The 21655-nt window shown below is 40.8% G+C and overlaps 1 protein-coding gene across 2 annotated transcripts in view; it reads left to right on the top strand.

The window, feature by feature from the left end:
• The window catches only part of man1a2 (mannosidase, alpha, class 1A, member 2), a 117414-nt gene that overhangs the window by 48247 nt on the left and 47512 nt on the right, over positions 1-21655 (top strand). For both annotated transcript variants that reach the window (XM_076746405.1, XM_076746406.1), the window contains exon 5: positions 11896-12014. In XM_076746405.1, coding sequence (XP_076602520.1) covers positions 11896-12014 — 119 coding nt within the window. The remainder of the gene's footprint in view (positions 1-11895; positions 12015-21655) is intronic.

Raw genomic sequence — 21655 nt, 5'->3', positions numbered from 1 at the left:
TGGATGCCACTGAATCTTTAAAGTTGGCAGCTTGGATTTGTACCTGTTATGAGTAGCTCTAGTAGTTTTGGACACCCTGTAACAAAATCGGTCATCTTGATCTATTTAGGGTTAAAATGATTCCTTTTCCAACAACCTTCGGGGATGTTGGCTTGATGAAGCTTAACTTCACACGAGGAACATTTCCTAATCTCTTTCATATTCATGAACTCATAGCCACAGCTCCCTCGTCAGCCCCCTGATTAAAATCACCCATTATACAAATGTCCATTTTCGCAACTAATGGCAAAATTGCTTCGCGCTGGTTATTCCTCTCGTTGGATGAGATGCAAAGCGACACACTGTTAAAGTGAAAACAATGACATGGTTGAAAGGACCACACACACCAAGCATTTTGCCCTTTCTTTTCTGTCTATGCCTGATGTGTAGACTCGGATGTCTGCGTGACCGTGGCAGTAGGAGTGGAGTGGGATGAGAGCTTTCACTGATGATCACTTTAAAATGACTGCCTGAGGGCCCAAAGCTGCTTTCTATATGAGAGACGGAAAAGGAGGGATAGAGTTAGTGTTGCCGAGCTTTCTGATCTAGAACTGCATGCATGGAGTTGACAGTGATAATGCTATTTATTGATTGATATTTGGGGTGTTTTTTTGCACCAGTGGGTCCTTTAGTTGGCAATGGCAGACAAATGCTGGCAAGTCATTTTTGACAACTTTACATTTATTGCATGTCTGTCTGGATTGGAGGGTTTTCCCCAAATCAAGGGTCCGAGAAGGATGTTGTTTTGCTTTGTTGTACAGATTGTGAAGCCCTCCAAGGCAATGGGCATAAGTGATTGTTGATGTGTGATTGATTTCTGATTATTATCATTGTTATGATATGGCAAATTTTATCTGCTGTATCTACAACCTAGACTTTGAAAAAGTTGAGATGCTTTGTAAAACATAAACAAAAGCAATGATTTGCAAACTAACTGTGTTTGCTAACAACATTTTTACAAAGTGTTCCTGTTCCATGTAGTAATATCCTTTATACAATCATGTGGTGAACCTCGCTCCAGCCTTACTTACCAACTGAGCCTTTCCAGGATGCCCCTTTCATAGCCAATCATGATACTATCACCTGTTACCAATGAACCTGTTTACCTGTGGAATGTTCCAAACAGGTGTTTTTGGATCATTCCACATCTTTCCCAGTCTTTAGTTGCTCCTGTCCCAACTTGTTTGAAACATGTTGCTGCATCAAATTCAGAATAAGCAGATCTTTACAAAAATCAATGAAGCTGATGAGGTCAAACATTAAATACATTGTCTTGTCTTGCTGTTTTTAGTATAGTATATGTCAAACAGATGAGTAGATTGTCACATTCTGTTTTACACAGTGTCACAGTTGTTTTGGAATTGATGTAGTAGCTAGCTAATGAATGTTAACTCTTTGTCTTAAATATGTATTTGAAGGCCACATACACAATGTTATGTTAACTCATGTTACAGGTCCCATGCAAAATGTCAATATCCTCACAAGATGATGGTCAATGCAGAAGACATGGAAATAATGGAGCAGCATTGTTTCTGTATTGCAGGGTGCTGCTTGTTCGCGGGTATGATTGTATCAGTATAGAGACACCTCCATTGTCAATATCCAGTACACCACACTGATGAAAACTCAATAGCCAGGATTGATCAAGCATTGTTTGTCATAATGAAAATTTGACCACATAGAGAATCTTCAAATGTGGCATTCCACGACACAAATTAGGCTCATACCATCTTACACAAATGTCTTTATTCCTTTTTTATTGTATTTTTCATGTTATCTGAGCCTTTTAAGCCCGGTTCAGGCCTGGTCTGCTCGAGCTGTAATTACTATACCTCCAGCTCGGATTGTGTGAGCCTCCTACATTATTTCTTGCTTTGAAGACTTTGTTTGGTATATTTGCAGTGCAAAGTGAGACTGAGGAGAGAATTGAATTCTGCTCCCAACAAGACGTCAAATTTTCTTCACAACTCTTCTACTTGGCCCTCCCTTACTCCCTTCTTTCCTTTCAGATTAAACTTTCAGCAGGGCTGCTGGTGCCAAATTGGACAGCAGGAAACAGGAGGATTTGCCTGCTGCTGAGTCCAGCAGGAATGTGCATAAGCCCTTCAAACAGAGTAAAAAAAAAAAAGGGGGAAGTTTCATGAAAAACATTACCGTGTAAAACACCCGCAGGCTTTATTTTTTTTATTGTCTACCATTTATGTGACCAGCTGATGATTAAAGCTGGGGTCTACAAAGTAGTGCCATTTAATAATTGGTTGAGTCACTTTGGAACCATTACCCACAATGCTGCTCTATATAACTCTGAAGCTATTAGGGAGCTGGTGGTTCCCCTGTTCACCTGGTTGGTACTCCTGTCTGCCACGTGTTTATGTCACCACTGTGGAAACAGAGCTGGGTGACATATTAATGCCATGTCGTACTTTCAGTCTGTGTTACATACAGTATATTTAACAGTTGAGTATATGCAGTGTTCACACCGTACATTTTGGGAGATTGAGTTACTTTACAATATCACTTTAACTGCAAGAATACTTCTACATTGTCTTCAGTCAGTAAGTGGCAGCATCTGACTGGTGTGGGCAGTTTGCGTCTGAAAAGTAATTTAGTAAACTTTCTTCTGTCTGGTCCTGGATGAGCCATGAAATAAGAGGTGGGATGATATGGTTGAAATCAATATGATATTAGATTTTTGCGATATTGATATATACCCTGATAGAGCTCTTATATGGTGCATGTATACAAGTGAAAAAATAACTGTTGTTCAATCCAACAAACTATGTTACACTGTTATGCATTTCATCAGACAAGACTCTTCATGTCACTTCTCTGTTAGTGTTAATTGCAGTGTTGAATCGGTTGTAAATACATTTTTTGTAAATATATTTGTCATTAATGTGTAAACATGTTATAACATGGTGGTTCAAGATCCGCTGTGGTTAAATAATGGAGGAGATGGTGACACAAGCCAGATTGTGAGAGAGGCAGATCGAGAGGGAACAGGAACACCAGCAATGAAGGTGGCAAAATGCCAAATACCTGAGGGAGAGGAGAGAGAAAAATTAAGGCCCAAACACTGAAAGCCAGGAACTTGAGGGAAAGGAAACACACCATTGTGTGGAGAGACAGACAGAGAAATGGGAAAATTAAACAGAGGGTCAGCATATACAACATTAAACTAGAGGAAGTTCAGTAGTTATGAGGATGAACACCTAATCAGTCTGCCATAATAATCTGTTCTGCACCTTGGTTCTTGGTTGATTTTTAACATTTTTTTTTATCAATAAATGTGATCAGAGTTCTGAATATGCCAATCAGACGACCTTGTTTATACAGAGTGCCATATGGAAGGATTTGCTGACCTTTATGTGGCTAAGCTGGTGAGCACATTAAAATTCTCCTCCTCCACACCAAACTCATACGTACATCTTGACCAACTTTCACTGATCTCCCAAATGACTTTGATCAGTTACTATTCTATTGATCTTTCAGCTACGCAGACATCTTGCATCAGATATTTTAATCCAAGCAGCAGGACAACAACAACTAATCAATTAAATTGATTATGATAGTTGGTGGTGAATTTCATCATCAGTTAGTTGGGTCCATGATGCACATCATGTCTCCTAAGGTGGGCGCAGTAAGCCAGCCAATGCCACTCCTTGTGTAGCTCATGGGATGAATTAGAGGAAATGCTGCTGCTAGCTTTGTCTCTGGGCTAAGCATTTGAAGAACGGCCGAGGCAGAGATTTGCTATATAGTGGAGAAATACATGATTACAAGTTCTGATATAGTGTTAACTTTTTTGAAGCTAATGCTTGATAAAGCTAACTCCCCTGATATAGCTGTTAAAAAGCTAACACTTGAAAAAGCTAACGCCCTTGATAACTTGGTCCACCACTAAAACAGACGGAAGCGATTTCTGTCCGTTCAGCTTTGGATTAATCAAAGCAATATTCGATAGATTAATCGATGATCAGAATAGCTACAGCCCTACTAAGTAGACCTAGTACATGTAAGGGAACACAAAATGGACATTTCAAAGACCAGATTGCAGTTACACAGCGCACAAAAGAAACAAAGAAGGCAATTACTTACCCATTTACCACCTCAAAGCTCGCATATTCTGTCTCTTCAGCAGATGACTAATTTCCTTAAGAGAAAGAGGTCTCTTTACCTCGAGAGGTAAAGAGATGGGGTGCATGATGAGAAATATACTTCGTAGCATTTTACTTTCCCTGTTTCCTTGAAGGAGAGTGTTGCCTCGAAGCTCTGTATGATTGTCAGTTGCAGTGTTTCTGTAAAGTGCTTTTTGGATCTTGCTACGCATTTGTAAGGTATAATAAGGATCTTTATATCAAAGATCGGTGAATCCGATATTGCCTCAAAACATTTCTGTTCTTTGTTTGCAACCTTTGTAAGCCTTGCTCAGAGGTACCACCACTTTATTAGGTTAGGAAGAGGAAAACATTTCTCAGTCATTTACCTTATCCAAACTTTATATCCAGTGGACGGTATTTAGCTGGTCTGTTTGTCTTACCTTTGTTTTGCCTTCAGATTAAGAGACTTATGAAATTGAAAATCTGTTTTTGTTGGATATTTTTCTCTACTGCACTGATTGACTCTCATAGTGTTAAGAACTATCTCTTTGAGCAGTTGTTGAAGACAGTAGTGTCACTAGGTTTATTACAGCTATGTATTCATGGTAGACTATGCAGTGAATACCATAACTATATGCATCCCTGTGGAAATTTTGTATGAGCATTATAGGGATTTACCCACAGTCCATACAGCCTGTGGATTCATGCAGTGTGATTCAGTCTAATCCTGGCTTGGCCTGTGGCGCTGGCATTTCGTTGAACATATTGTATATAATGTAGGTCTACCAAATGTGGCACTGAAATTCAGAACTCGGTTGAAGTAATCCTTTGATGCTTCAACTGAATTTTCCATACACATATATTTATACTTGGTTTTACCACAAGCTATACAGTTTGCTGAGAAGCTATTCATTTCCCTGTCTTTGGACAGACGAGGGAATGTCATAAAATGACTAGCCAGTGCAGACTGAGGCCCTTTGGCACCTGGCCTAGAGACAGGCATTCGGGTCAGGACCAGTAACCTGCAGAGGCAGAAAACAGAAGACAGCAGATGTTTCAGTCTGGTGCCAAATAAGTTGGTAACCAGTTGTCCACTGCCAGCCAGACTGGTCTGAAATGGTCTGGTATTGGCTTTGTTTATCGCTGCTGGACTCATTACAAAACAGGCTGAAATGCCACTGTGGACCTGGAGAAACAGAGGAGAAGATGGGGTTGAAACCTGCAATACAATTTCCACTGAATTGTACAGCAGGCTGTGACTGACACCTCCATCGTCAAAGGAAAAGCTGGGCCTGAATAATGTTTAAATCTTCACTTTTTAGATAGAAGTTGCTCCCATGAGTACTAATAATGATAATTAATCTTTGTGATTTTGAGAGCAAATCTGTTTTATATAGGAACACAACTAACACAGTGGAGGAAGTAATAATACTTTTTTTTAAACATTAAACATTTAACATATTTCCAATGCAGCTATCCATATGAAACTGAGACCAGACATTGGTGTTACTACAGTAAAACTACACAGACAAAGAAATTGTGACAATCCATGAAAAAAAGTTATTGCACTAAAGTGGAATGAACCAGGAAAAACATATTAAACATGCGTAGAAAAAGCACTAATTGCTGATTCCACTAATTATCTGTGCTGCTAAAATTAGACTCAGCTGGGTTAGTACATGTTGACAGGTTAGTATGTCCACTCTGAAAAACAGTTTCCCACTTCTGAATACAAGTAAACAAATCATTTGTCACTAGGCTGTCATGCAGGAAACGTCTCATGGTGGGTAGAGGCAACAAGTTTTCCCAACACTATGTAACAACATTGTTAAGCAGCGTAGCAATGGCACTCGTTAAAGACAGGTTTCTGTTCCTATAAGCACCATTGCTTAATCAAGAGCCCTCTAGCAGGACAATGATCCAAACACGCTGAAAAGAAGACTTATTCCAGAGGGAGGAAATAAAGGTGTTGGAATGGCCCAGTAAGTCACCAGACCCCAGGAATCTTCAAGATTTAAAGACTGTGTGGACGAATGGGCCAAAATCCTACCTGAACACTGTGAGAGAGTTTCTTTGTGTCTTGAAGCTCTAATTGCTAACAAGGCTTCGCTACCAAGTATTTACTCATTTCCTGTGTCATTTATTGCACATAATTGAATTTGAATGTTACAATTCTGTATCTATGTAGTTTTATGTGTGGTCTCAGTTTTGTGTGAATCGCTACACTTGAGATTGTTCAGTGAAAAAATGTTGATGTGTTCAATACTCCTTTGCCCTGCCTTGTATCAGATGGTTGGTATAGTCACCTGACTGTAACAGATAGCTAAAAAAAAAGTGTTAATGTAGTCACACACACACACACGTTCCGTCACAGAAACGTGCACAACACAGGCCTCATGCATGAAAATAAAGTACTAAAATACAAATGCTCCCCATGTCATATATACCCCAGCCCCTCCCTGAGACACACACACACACACACACACACACACACACACACACACACACACACACACACACACCTTTGCTCTCCATCATCTCCTATTCTCCCACAGCTGACAGTTTACAAGACAGAGAGAATGGAGACTGAATAATGACATCACGTTTTCCTGCCTCGTGTGAATTAATGCCAGAGCGATCAGAAACCTGTCAACTAATAAAGCTGGCACAGGGACCAAGACCGGGATGGCTGTTGTTTGAGAGAGAGAGAGAGAGAGAGAGAGAGAGAGAGAGAGAGAGAGAGAGAGTGGAAGAGGAGAGGGAGAGAGGGCTGTGTGAGATTGTAATAGATAGAGAGGAGGAAGTTTGAGAATGTGAGAGTTCACTTGAGGTAGAAAGGTGTGTGGTGTGTATTGAATCAAAGCATAAGAAGCATACATATATCTGTGTTGAGAGGAAGAGACTCTGAGCGAGTGTGCTCGAGCTTTCAGTTGAGACTGGCTGTGTGTGTGTGCATGAGGCTGTGGCGATAATTCCCCAAATAAATAAACCTCATCCTAGCCAATTTGTCTCAGATAAGCAGTCTGGCAACCCTAAATCTACCTTTTGGAAGTGCCGATCTGATTCAGTTGGCATTGTACAAAAAGCTGTACAGCCCTCAGATGCACGGAGGATGGTGCAAACCGACAGCAACAGACAGTGAAACAATACAAGCCCAGATATGAGGAGTGACGACAGGTAAAGGCAGGGTCGAGCCAGATTAACAGGAAAAAGGGAGATTTAGCTGGGGACAATGATCAACTGAAGCGAAATGGCAACAGAGAAATGCATCTACTGGAGGATGTAAGGAGTATTCATGCGTCAGGGTTTGAATGGAGCGATCACAGAAAGATTAGGAAAAACACAGCAAGACAGTGATGAATGAGAATAAACAGATGGTTAGGGAGAAGAAGGAGGGGCAGATGGAAAGGCGGAGGGTGCGATGGAGCAGGAAGGAGATGGGGAGGGGAGACTACTCAGGTGTGATCGCAAGGTTATATCCAAACATGAAAGTGAGCCGAACTTCTCAAGGCTGGGAAAACGTACCCCACATCAGAATCAGAGGAGCAGAAGTAAACTGCAAATTTAAATCCTCTTTTGCTTTGAACTTTATGCTGAAGTTACAAATTGGAAAGGGTGATGAATTGGATAAATTAGAAGCAGGTGTCAGTGGATAATTTGTTACTGATAGATAGGAAAAATATTAAAAGTAGGCTGAATGACAATCAGAAATTGGTTTAGAACATTTGTCATTTTTGAGGACAATGCAGAACTTCAAAGTTCAAAAGTTCAAAACCATGTTTAACATGTTATCCCTACATGCTGACTTCTATTCATTAGGGTCATTGTGAATTGAGCAAAAGAACTTTTGAGTTTTTGATATTCCATGGACTAAACAAGTGATCAATAATGGAAATAATTGTTGTTTACGGCCTTCACATGAATGACTTTTAATGAACTGGTAATAAGATAAGACTTCCTTGATCCCACACAGGGGAAATGAAGTCGTTACAGCCAGCAAGCATTACAAAAAGCTAAATCAGTGGCATCAGTTGATACAGAATAGAAAAACAACTATGTATATGTATGTTATGTACAGATTATAAAAATACAAAAAAATACTAAATGCCATAAAAAAAAAAAAATCAATGTTGAGGTCAAATTCCCTCATAGCATGCCAACAAATATAATGCAAATTGCAGCTATCTCTAGTGATGGCTACTCAACATGATATACATGTCAAAAAGACAAATCTGAATCTGTAGCACATATCAAACATTTAAAACATCGTTATCAGTAACCCAAGCAACATACAGTGATATGCAAACGTTTGGGTACTGTGATTAAGATGGACTGATTTCCAAAATTCATGAAGTGAAAGATCAAGTGCCATGCAAACGTTTGGGAACCCCAAGAGATTTTAGCTCTCAGATAACTTTCAGCAAGGTGTCAGACCTTAATCAGCTTGTTAGGGCTGTGGCTGTTCACAGTCATTTTCAGGAAAGGTCAAGTGATGCAATTTCAAAGATTTTTAAATACTCCCAACAATCAGCAGCCATGGGCTCATCTAATCAGTGGCCTAGTACTCTGAAAATTGAAATAATTGATGCCCACAAAGCAGGAGGAGGCCAAAAGAAGATGGCAACGTGTTTTTTTTTAGATAGTTATTTCCTCAGTTTGTAATGTAATTAAGAAACAGTGGTTAACAGGAACAGTGGAGGTCAAGCTGAGCAAATTCTGCAATCAAGCATCGCACTGTTTGTAGACAAGCTTCAGATGAAAAGAGGATGGAACAGGGTAATGATCCTAAACACATCTCAAGAGGCACAAGCTAAATGTTTTGTAGTGACCCTCACAGTCCTCTGATGTTAACATGGAAAATCTGTGGCTAGATCTCAAAAGAGCAGTGCATGCAAGACAGGACTCTCATAGAACTGGAAGGTTGAAGAAAAGAAAGAAAGAACTGAAAGACTCCAGCTGGCTACAAAAAGTCCTTACAAGCTGTGACACTTGCCAAAGGGGTGTTCAGGGAAGAGCTGACCATGCAGGGTGCCCAAACTTTTGCTTCTGGCCCTTTTACTGTGTTCTTATTCTTATTTTGAAACAATAAAAGACTTAAATGAAAAAGTAATGTTGTTTGAAACAAAGAAATGTGTCATTTTTAACTCTCTTAGCTATGCACAGTAGCAGACATTTTGACCAGGGGTGCCTCCTTCCCCATTGAAAATTTTTTAATGCAGCTACAAAACGTTATTGTAAATTCAACTGAACAGCGTATTGTTTCATGCAGATAGAACGGTAACATTGTTGTCATCACGTCTCTATCAGCACAGAAAAGGGAAATGCGAGCCTGAGGCCGCTATATATGATACCGTGTATGCCTATTTCACATGTACTCTTTGCCTTCTTTCTGTTTCTGTTTCTGCACAACTAATCTCAATGATCTGACGGACATTTAGAATCATTATATTGTTTATAGGATTGCCAGGTTCATGTCGGAGGCATGCTTAGTTGAAAGGAAAGGATCCTCTGAATGTAAACTACTAAGCCAGCAACATGTATCAACATGCATGTAAATAGTGAGGATCATACTGTAATGTTCAGTGTGCTATGCACATGGTGCGAGTAAGGAAGCACTCAGAGCCAAACTGTGCATCAGAGTTTGATGTGATCTCAGCCTTAAGAAGAGCGAACAGATCTACGTCCAGCCTTGTTTGTAGTGTCAGTTTTACTCTGCAGGCTGTGTCATGGCAAGAATGTACTAATAGAGCTGTGAGGAGTGATGAGAAGGCCTTCTAAAACAATACCTCTTGGAATTTTAGAAGGGAAACCATTGATAAAAGACATAATGTCAGGGTTACATCTTCATTTTATTCCTAGCAGTGATTATTCACCGTGGTGTGTCATTGTTGTGAACACACAGGGAGATGCATCCAGGAGCTGTTATACAAAACCTTGACATCAAAGGAATATTCTCTGACTCAAGAAGTTTGACAGGCCTCTATCTTTGCCTCAATGGTGTCGCATTGCTATGACTGCCTAAAGCGTACCTGTAGGTGATGAGAGTGACAGAAGGGAGGAGGATGGGGGTTGTGTGGTGCAGCAGAGGGGCTCTGCTCCGCCAACAGTCGGGCCAATCTGTCAAGATCCGGCAGGCGGCCAGGGCAACTTGCTATCAGCCCTGCCTGCCTGGCTGCAGTGTATTTTTAGAGTGATTTAGAGGTTCCTGTCTATAATGATAATAACACTGCAGCTCCTGCATGAAGCCAGACACTCTCCTTTTGAATGGAGTCATAGATAAGAGGGGATGGCGGGAGACTCAGGAATTCCAGCAGAACACGCAGTAGCTGATATGAAATGAGGAAGGGTTTAAAGGGCAATGCCACTGACTTTTACCACTGAAATGTGTTGACTGTGTGCACTGAAGTGAACCCAATGCAGCAAGCAGCAGCAGAGGGACATCAAGATAATCTGATGAGATCTTGGAACACCTTGCTGCATAGTTTTACATTTTGATAAGGAGATTTCCTTGAATCTGCTGTAACTCCTTCATGCTTTAAGGCATGCTGGGTTGTTGGCGTGGTGCAACATAACATTGTGACACAGTGACAACTGGTCAGAACTGATTGTCACATCGTCTGCAGTAACGAGATAAGAATCTCTCTTCAGTTATTGCTCTCATTAGCATAATTCTTAATATGTCATGGTAACTATGCAATGACATGACTATCTGCCACAGTAGTTTCAACTCGAATGAAAACAAAAACATGCAGATATCCTTCACTGTAGAGAGATAGGATGATAGTGATGATCAGAACAAAGTGTTACAGTGTTATGTTCATACAGGGTCTTGGTCCCTGTATGAACATGTTCATACAGCAGGATGAAATGATTCATGCTCACTGTATTGTATTTCCACCTATTGGCCATCACCACAATTAAGACAGTAGAAAACAGATGCAGATTTCAAGATCTACCCAGGCTGAGGGACAGGGGATGTGCCTGTGACAGTAACCTCAAAGCCTGGAGAATATTAAAAATGCTTTAATGGCCGCACATTATGAGGAGAGTTGCTCACCTCAGCATTAGTGATGTTAAAACGATCAACAATAGTGAAAATACAACAGTTAGTAGAAGCAACCATACTTGATGAGTTGCAGCTTCCTTAAAGGGGTAATAAGTAACAGTTTACATCAGTGGAGCACAAAACATGCATAATGTATTTGCTGGGGTTCATTGGGTGCTTGATCAGTGCTAGTCATACAGTAATTACTGTACGTGTACTGTCTGAAATTTACGGCTTTCAAAACTGGCTCGATATTTAATTTGGGTTGCTTCTCTCTCCAACTGACACAATCACAACACTATGTAAGCCATAATGTCCATGACATCCAAACCATGACTCTCGAGTAAATGAGGCAAATGATCATTTTGTGATGATATGGCAGCTTTGATATTTTACCTCCGCTCTAATAAGCTTGATTTCTTATCTGTGGAAAGAAATGAACCATGTGTTTCCATGGGTGTGATCTCATGGACGTGTTGCTAATTCCAAGTTTGAATTGCATATATTAAAATTCATCTGAACAATTTCTTCTTTTTCAATGCAATGAATGTCTTAGTGTCTCCTTCACAAATTAGGCCCATTGTGTTTTTCATTAGTTTTCCACTCGTAACTCCCTGAGATGCAGTGTTTTTGTATTAAGCAAATTATTTAATGTGTGACTGGACAAATGAACCTCATCTTCCTGTTTGTTTTACCATGTGTCTAATGCAGGCAACTCCCAACTTGGGGCGACCATTGTGGATGCCTTAGACACCCTCTACATCATGGGTCTGCACGAGGAGTTCAAGGACGGCCAGGAGTGGATCGAACAGAATCTGGACTTTGGTGTGGTGTGTACCTCCTTTTTTTTCTGCATTAAACACGTATGGAACAATACGTTTGGAAGAGGGCAGAGACTTGCATTTGAGTAAGTCTCAGTCTGACTTGAGTGGCATTGTTGCTGCTTGGTTAAATGAACCTTGCTAAGGATTGAACACGTTGTAGTTTGATTACCTGCTCCTGGTGTGAAAACAAGACCTTAGGAATCAGAAATCCTAATTACTTATTAAGGTCAATGGCCAAGTGCTTGATTAATCACTTTGATAGTCAACCCTCTCTGATGAGATCTGTGACTGGTGAATTAGCACTGAGCATTCACTGAGAGAAAAATAACCATGGAACAGCATTACCTGCTGGGCTGTCAACTAACCATGTAACCAAATTGTAAAAAAAAAAAAAAATCCAGACATTAGATGATGAAAGAATTTGATGGTTGATGGACAGGAGTGACAAAACCAGAATTTCCCTTGTCCAGTAATTAACTTTCTTTTTTCCTTTTTTCCCCCATTTTTTTATGAGTCCACCATATTTAAATGTCTACAGTCATAATGTCTGGAGCTGGGTGTGAAAATATTCTGGCTCTACACGCTGTTTCCCCTGCGGCTTCTCTGGTGCCCAACCTCTCTCGCTCCTCTCCCGATTTGGTGAATTAAGAGTGTTTTTCAACCACTCCAGAGTTGGTGGTGATTGCTAGAACAGTGGACAGACGAACCAAGCAAGTTTTGATGTGTTTTGTTGGTTTGTTGGTTTGTTTGTTTGTTTGTTTGTTTGTTTGTTTGTTTGTTTGTGTAGACTTTGAATTAAATGTGTTTTTCAATGATAGTCTGGCGGCTTTGGAGAGAGTGAAATGGTGGCCGTTTCTGGTTTGACAAAAGGGATCTTGCTCTTTTACAAAAAGGTATATCTCTGTAGGGATCCTATCCTCAATACTGGACTAATTAAAAAAAATTAACTCAGGAGTAACTTTCACGAGTCATTATGACCAGAGAGATTTAAGTATGTTGGACTTCAACAGGTCATTCTGGGAAAAACAGGAAGCTGCTCCCAGTCAGGTAGTTATAATGCAGCTTTGATTGTGAGAGCTGTGCAGCAGTCAGTGGGCAAAGCTGTCTTGTCTGCTCTGGCTAGCTTGACTTTTAATTCATCCTTTTCCTCCTCAAAGTATTTTTCAATGCGTTTAGTGGCAGTCGCTCTTGATTGCATAATACACTCTGGCTTGAGGTACTGAACTAGCTCTTTGAATCCCTCGCCCGCTACCACGCTGAGCCCATGGGTTTCAATCATATGTCGCATCTACTGGGTGATGGCTGCGGACCGGAGTGCATGTGTGCGTGCGTGCAGAAGCTAAAAAAGGAAAAGCAAAGCAACAAAACAAGCCGTGGTAGCACGAAGAGAGGGAGAGGAGGAGAGCAGATGTTTAATTGACGTTTGTTCTGTCACCTTTACAAAGAGTCTTTTGAAAAAAAAACTCACAAAAAAGTCTGACACCTTTCAATTATTTCCAGGATGAGAGAGAGAGGAATTGAATTGAACTGACAACACGTCTGTGTCAGATGCATGCTGCAGATGCCACAAACCAATCAGTGGCAGGCAGATGCAGCTCACACAGCTGATGACGACAGGACGTGGTTATTGTTTCTCGTGTATAGTTCTTCAGTGTGCTTGCATAATTTGCGGTTTGAAAGCAAATCTAACAGTTGATCAGCTGTGTATAAGGTAATGCAATGGATGCAGTTCTCTTGACAAGCTTTTAAACATGCCATCCAGCATCATTGGACTAAAGATATATATCCTTTCTTTCTTTCTTTCTTTCTTTCTTTCTTTCTTTCTTTCTTTCTTTCTTTCTTTCTTTATTTCTTTCCCCTCTCTGTCCCACTTCCCGATAACAGCTGTGGTTCCCCTCGTTTCAGTGGTCCTCTCCCATTACCACCTCCTTTCTTTCTATTCTCATCTGTCACTCACCTCTATCCCTCCACCTTCTGTCCCTTTCTTATTTTCCTCACTGTGTTCCCTGCATACTCTTACGAGCCCCGTCTCCATCCTACCTAGCCTTTTTATTAGCAATTTTTATTCGTCCCTATTTTGTCTTTACTGTCAGTCTTTCCATCTATTTTCTTTTATAACCTCTTTGTAGACTCTGGACTTAACCACTTTATTGTCTTCAATCTCCCCTCTTTCATTACATTTGACAATCACAATTTTTATCTGTCCCTCTATCCGTCACCCGCTATCCATCTCTTCTTTTTATTCAGCTGACCTTTTATCTATCCCCCTCGTTCATTCATTCCTCATCCTTCCCTTTTTCCTCAGTAATTCTCAGCCCTGTCTTTGCATTTATTTCTTGCCCTCAGTCTCATGTCCCTTTGTCCACCCTCCATCATTCTCTAACCTGTTTTTTGCCTTCTGTTTACCAAACAATATCTTTTTCACCCCTTCTTTCTCTCCCGTCGTTTCTGTTTTCTTTGTGTCCTTCAATTCGTTTACCCACGTTCAATCTCACCTCACTAAGCTTCTTGTCATTTATCAGTCCACCTGTCATAGCTCTCACTCCCTCTTCTCTTCTTTCACTATCCCTTTATCCTTTGTTCTGCATTACCTCTTTTCTTTTCTTCCTTTTTCTCTTAGCTTTCCCATTATGATCACTCTTCTTTCCCTCCTTTCTTCCCTTCTCTCAGATCGGTCTCCTCTGAATTTCTCTTGAAATCATTATTCTGTCCATGCCTTCTTCTTGCTCTTCCTCTTCCCCCTCTTTCTTTTTTTCCCCCCTTTTTCTTACTTTCTGCCTGCTCCAATGTCTGACGCCGAGCTTGTTAGTCCCCCTACTGAGGCAATCACAGGCCAGCTAGCAGGTTGGCAGAGGGGATCTAACATTCTGACACTTGAAGGGCTAATTAACCTCAGAATCACTGTGGTCGAGCAGTGGAAAGAGGGATTCAGGCAGAAATTGAGGATGGAGGATGGGAGAGAGTGAAAGGCTTAGATCAAATGGAGGGTAGAGAGCAGAGTGGGCAGCAAGAGAAATGTGGTGGAAGAATCATCGTGATGAAGAGAGAGGGAAGAAAGAAAGAAAGAAAGAAAGAGGAAGACTAGTGACAATCAATCACAGACTGAGGATGAAGGGGTTCGGAGAAAGAGATGGAGGAAAGATCAGCAGTGACGACAGCTTGAGGGGGATACAAATGAGCAGTGGAGATAGCTATGAGAAGGACAAAAGACGAGTGATGTGAAAGAGAGGGACAGGGGTCAGTTGAACTTTTGAACCTAAGCCATGTATGCAATATCATATAATATATGCAATATCATTTTCATTCTGTCTCCTCTATTGTAACCTATATTTTGATACTTTATTGTATGGTTTTATGCATTGTTTCTATTTATTTTCATCCATAATATCAATGTCACGTGGGTTTTATTCTCCATCTTTCTTTTTTCTTATTTTAACGTTCATTCTTTATCTGTTTTTATGTCCATTCTGTCTTTTCTGTGTAAAGTACTCACTTGCCGCTTGTGATATCTTTCTTGTAAAGCAATCTGAGCTGCAATTCCTGTATAAAAGGTGCGATACAAATAAAGTTAATTATTGTTATTAATAAAAGCTAAGCTAATACGTATTGATGAATGAGGACAGTGGTTAGTAAGGCTGTGCTGATCAGATAATCCCCACACAGAAGCATTGGAGAGGCAGAATGTGGAAACATTTTCATTTCTACACCACAGATGGATGAACATTTGTTTTTTTGATACTGAAGAAAGTTTCCAAATGTGATGGTTGTCAGGCAACATCTGCAGTTAAAACAAGCTTGTTTTTTGTATGCTGGAAAGTGTAAGTCAAGCTGAAGCGACAATACATTTATCATGCCTGTGTGTTCAGATTTGATGGAGTCGTGACTCTGAGAATATGTAGTGTGATTTTTGACGCATATTTTGTCAACCCGGGTGTGTCGGCAGACTGGAGCGTTGTAAAGTATAAAAACATATCCGTAGTGTTTTGCCTGTCAGATTTTATCGGTCACACTGAAATTAGAAGGTTTGGGTTTTCAATGTGGTTCTTCTGAAATTCTGAGATGAAGGACAGCAGAGTGGAAAATTAAGAGATAAAGTGCATCAAGGCAAGATAAGAAAAAGCAGAAAAGGAGGGATGGACATTTAGATGTGAATAGGAAGGAACACATAAAACTAAATTAGGTGTTCCTGGGATCTTGACCCATTTTGTGTTTGTCAGAACCAGCAAAAGAGTAATATGATGAGACTGGAATGAACATGAACATTTATTCACCTCAGTGGCATCATTTGGGTTCAGTAATAGAAGTGTTCAAGGAAAAACTGCACGAGTGTGTTTTCTAGCACTCTGATATCTAAATACCTGCAGGAGCAGCCACTATAATAAAACTTGCCTCAGCAACAAACAATATGAGATTTGTGCCTAATGAAAAAGGTGCAGAATTATAGAATATATAACAAATGCCATGATATAACAATGAGAAAAAAATGCAAATGTGTTGAACTGAATAAGAATCAGAGGCAGAAGAAGAAGCAGAAGACGGCAAGAGTCCTTCAGTTACACAGGAGGGGAATGGAGAGAAGAGATTAGAGGGTGGAGAGGGAGGAGAAGAGAGGATGAGGCTTGAAGCCCCTGTTAACGAGCAAGAGAAGGAGGGAGGTGTGTTGCCATGTTTTCATTAACGGCTTGGTTTGATGCTCTTATACCTGCATGCATTAGGCAATGATTCAGGCATTAGCTTCCAGCTACTGTAACATTCATGAAAGGTTAAGATAGCTTAGGCTGAATCTTAGCAGCATGGCTGTGGCATCACTCTGGCTTTTGCACAGGCCTTTTACAAAACAGGTAATTCTCCGCCTCATAGGGAGCAATACTTTTAAAGCCTGCAGTGGCCTGGCAGCATAATTGGCAGCAAAAGTGTTGTTAAGCTTGGCCCTTGTGAAAATCAAAGATTTGTTCACCCCAAAGGGTGCAGCTGTACCCAGCCTGCCTAGTTGGAGCTCTCAGGCAGGAACAGGGGCACAGTTTGAATTTCCGTTTAAGAGATTAAAGACATCACTCTTAGTCAAGTTTAATCTCTCACCTGTGCATGCATGTATGAGTGCAGGTTCCTTGTGTGTGTGTGAGAGTGTGTGCATGTGAGAGTGTGCACATGTGTGTGCGCACGTGCCTCCGTTGGAGCCAGGTTGATCTTTATTTTTTTCACTTCATCAATTTATATGTTAAGATCGAGCCTGACTAGGTTAGGTTTGTTTGCATGTCTTTAAATGATAGATACTGTAAGATTAACACAGTCCTACTTCCTTTCAAGGATAATTCCTTCCTCCTATTAATGTAGATTTGGCCATTATTCCCTTCTGTCAACTTAACATTGTGCTCACCTCAGTTGCTGAGATCTGTGAACACATCAGCGTCACTCCATCACACACTGATGGCACAGAAATGTTACCGTCTTACATACATTAATCAGACATGTTCTAAACAAGTCATCAATTACGAAAGATTGAAGACATGTTTGTGAGTGTGACGTAGCTTCACTTAACTCGATCTCACATAAAAGCAATGAAGTGCATGTTGTCTGCTGTCCAGTATTCTTGTGTGTGTCAAATAGTCCTTCCTTAAAATCAGACATTTATGGCTCTCATATGCTTGGTGTCACACCCTCCCTCCACCACCTCTCAATTCAGCCACCCACTTGCCACCACCAGCTCCACCACTAATGAATGATTAAATAGCTGCCATGTCAGGTTGAGCCAAGCAGTGAGTCATTGTTGGAGACTCCAGTATCCTGGTGGGGCCTCCGCACTGCAGTTTGCCCTCAGATGATGGATGTGTTGGCGTGCGGTCTGCATCCATCGCCAAGCTCAAAGATCCACCAAATTAATGCACTCCATTAACTGGCGCATTAATAACCCTGTTTAAATTGAGGATTTGATCATAGATGATGCAGCAGAGATGGAGAGATAAATTAATTCTAGCTGTCGGAGAGTACGTGCCAGCCCAGTTTGATTAACTGTATTTGTTGTAAAGGAGCAAGTGTTCCTTATTTGAATTTTTGTAGCACTTCACATGGTGAAAACGTCAGCACTTAAATGTGACACTATGTTCTTTCAGACTTCAAGAAATGCAGAGTTGTCTTCCACAGTCTGTTGGAGAGGCAAAAAAAAGATGGCCTCATAAGTTTTGGACTAGTAAGTTCTGCTGCTTATTTTTCATGACATTTCTGGGCTTGCGTGGTCCTGCACGGTGACAGCTGTCATGTCCTGATGTACGCCCCCTCTCCCATCCTTTCCTCGTCCCCCTTAGCCTTTTGCTGAAGGTGAAAGACGTATAACAGTGGCTTCCCCAGCTCTGTGTGTTCCACTCTCGTCTCCTGGAATGACAAGTTTTTACAGTATTTTTTAGCTGAGCTGCCTGGATGACTTGTTTTTCTACTGGTTGCCTTCAAACTTCAAGAACTATCGACACATTTTTTTCATGCTCTAAGAAAGGTTTGAGCCAAACTGTGTGTTAGGTTCATACTTGCACTCACAGATACACACCACGTGCTGTGAATGAAAAAAAATGATCATGTCATATGTATCCGTCACCTTTCGCTTATTCAGCTGTGGACGACGTGCACCCGGTGGACATGGTCACACCTGATATATGCGCCTTGTTCTGCATGTTGTCTGACCAACAGTCCAAAAAATGATGATCAAAATTGCTGCTGATAACATTTCTGGCCTTTGACTAATTGCACACTTAACCTCCACTCTTACCAAAGTCAGTCAGAAGATAAGCTTCACTTGATGTGCAAACTTTAGTAACTAGTATTAAGTAGAGCATGACTCAGAGCAACAGTTAACTGTACATTAACCAAAATATTCCTGTGACCCCAGTGTGTGGACCCCAGGTGGAGGCTCTTTGACCATAGTGACAGAATACAATTAAGATAGACATCTGTGATTACCTATGACAGGAAACCGCACAAAGAGAAATGCTTATAAGATGGGTTGACATATTTCTGTTTAAACTGGTACACAGCAGATATTAATAGAGAAAGTAGAAAGGGTTTGAAAGTGGATGGAATTCACAAGGGAGAGCGAGTACAGTATGTCTTTCAGAGCTATCTTTCAATAGAAGATGAGAGACGCAAATGATTGCTGTCCTATTTTGTAATGTCAGAGCAAAACAATTCATTTAAATCAAAACGTCTATTTTTGTGCTGCTCTCGTGCATCATTGCACAAACTGCATGATTCCCGGCCCTCCAATCTGTGGTCACCGCAGGCATTTTGATATCAGGGCTGTTTCATAGCTCTTCTGCTCATTGGGGTCAGGACTCCTAAACTGCAGTTGTAAAAGGCTAACAAGTGAGGCTAACTGACAGGCAGGGAGTTAGATGGATGGATGCTGCCAAACAAAGCTGGTCTCAAGCTTTTTGAAAGCTTCCCATCCCATCATTACTCAGTTCATCACAGTATCCACTCAGTGCAGCATCCACCCCATGACTGGCAGCCCCTGTAGTTTTAATTCTGGCCTCCTGATGTGCTGTTGCTCACTCATTCTTCCGATTAATTGTGCACTTCAAAAAAGGAAAAAAAAAATCAAGTTCTGACTTTGACATCATTGGATATTAAAAGGAATCATCTCTGACATGGTTGTATGCTATTTTTTTTTCTTTGGACTTTATAGCAAATGCATGCAAAATAACGTATGCAAACAAAAGACAGATGGTAAAAACAGAAGGGGAAACCTTGAAGGGGAAAGGAGCAGTTGGGATTCACACTCAGGGGTCTTGGACAAAAAAGGATATACAAAAGAAGAAAATAATGGAGGTGGAGCGGTGGAGCTGAGGGACAGTCTTCAGCACACTCCTTTTACAGTCAGTGTTAATTGTTCTCTGCTTCCCAACGCAACTGCACACATGGGATGTGAGGGAAGGCCCAGCTGCAAGTGACACTGCTGCATTGTTAAACTTTCTGACTGTGTGCAAAACCATTTTAACTCAAGGTCAACTGTGCTCTTGCTGTCTTTTGCTGAACTGAAGGCAGAAAAAGTGACCATTGTGTACAGATGCAAATAGAGCAGTCCCCTTTGCTTCAGGAGCGAGTGAGATGTCCAACAGGCCAAAAATCCAACTTCTACTACAAATGGCTCACAGAACATAAAGAGGTTCGAAGTTCCAATTTCCACGCTTGGCCCACACCTCTCTACGCCTCGACATAATGATGATGGTACCCAGGAGATATCAAGAACATTCTGGTGCAAATTATAGTCCTGTTGGAGGATGGATGCCAAGAAGACTGGAAGTTTCCCATATAGATTGATTGCATAGGATTCCCAGCAGCAATATGAGTTTACGACAGCTCTCGGCCAGCACAGAGGGCCTATGGGATGGAGTAGGTTAGTGGATAGCTCAAAGTCAAGGGCAAATCAGTAGTGATTTGGCCACCACTGCTGACCCGAAACTGAATTGTGTTATGTTTGAGCAAGGGTTGGGCAGAAATACGGTATCCTGGGGTATTTGAAAATAGCAGTGGATCATAATTATGTGTGACTCGACTGCTTCTCCTCAGAGGGGAGAATTAGAAAGAACAGATGATCAATGCAAGCAAGTTGGTCCCCAAAAAAACTGCTGCAGTTTTGCATTTCGGATGGAGATGAAGATCCCCCTCTGTGGTCGAAATCAAATTGCAAACACTTTCCACTGATGCAAGGGTTTCCCAGAAGTACTTCACTTGCACCTTCTGTGTACTTAACATTTAAGTATACACACAGTACTATTGCATTTTATGTATATTGTATATACGTTTTAAATGCTGACTTTTTATGCCCTGTGAGTTTATTTTATCTTATTTGTGAGTTTATTTTATCTTAGTTGTGAGTTCATTTTATTTTATTTTATTTTATCTTATTTTATTATCTTTTCTTTCTACACGGGGGTTGCAATGCAAATTTCATTGACATGTCCATGCTCAATGACAATAAAAGCAATCTTGAATCTTGAGTACTTGTGCGTATGTGCCTCAAACTCACCATCAGAGCAGGTGAGAGACTTCCCACCGGTCAGTTAGAACTGAAGAAGCATCTCGGCTAAGAGGCAAAACATCTTCTTGAACCACAAGCAAGTCCAGTTGCCTTTGGAAACCCGTAGAACTATTATGTCCGTGCACTATTTTATATTTACCTTAGGCTACCCGCTGTATCCCCACTCAAGTTGTATATTTGTTTTTGATAGATGTTATTAATGTCTGATAACAGAAGAGTACACCAATCAGTTTTTAAGCCACAATCATGGTTATTTTCCCAGCCTAATATACAGTCTTCCATGTTAAAGTCCCAGTTTTAGCATTCATACAATGTTCCAGTCTCTTCGTCTGGTTCTCTCTCTGTCTCTTTCACCTCAGGAGTGCATTTACCATAAACGGAGGTCATTCAGATTGCCCTTTAGAGAGATGTGCAGGTTAAGTCTTCGTCTCTTGTATGTTTTCATTCCTTCTGTGAAAATATCAGAGCAAGGTTACATTGTAATTTGCAAGTAGCTCTCAGCATTTGAATGTGCGAGACTGCAAGGTGAGAAATCTTTCTGTATCAGGGTTGCCATGGCATTGAGGAAGTTGTCAGTCTCAAAGAAATGTACTCATTTGCTATGAATAACTTTCTAAAA

The sequence above is a fragment of the Chaetodon auriga genome, chromosome 13 (genome assembly GCF_051107435.1).
Source record: "Chaetodon auriga isolate fChaAug3 chromosome 13, fChaAug3.hap1, whole genome shotgun sequence".
NCBI lineage: Eukaryota > Metazoa > Chordata > Actinopteri > Chaetodontiformes > Chaetodontidae > Chaetodon > Chaetodon auriga.
Note: the sequence above shows the minus strand (reverse complement) of the source record. Positions and strands in the feature narration are given on the sequence as shown.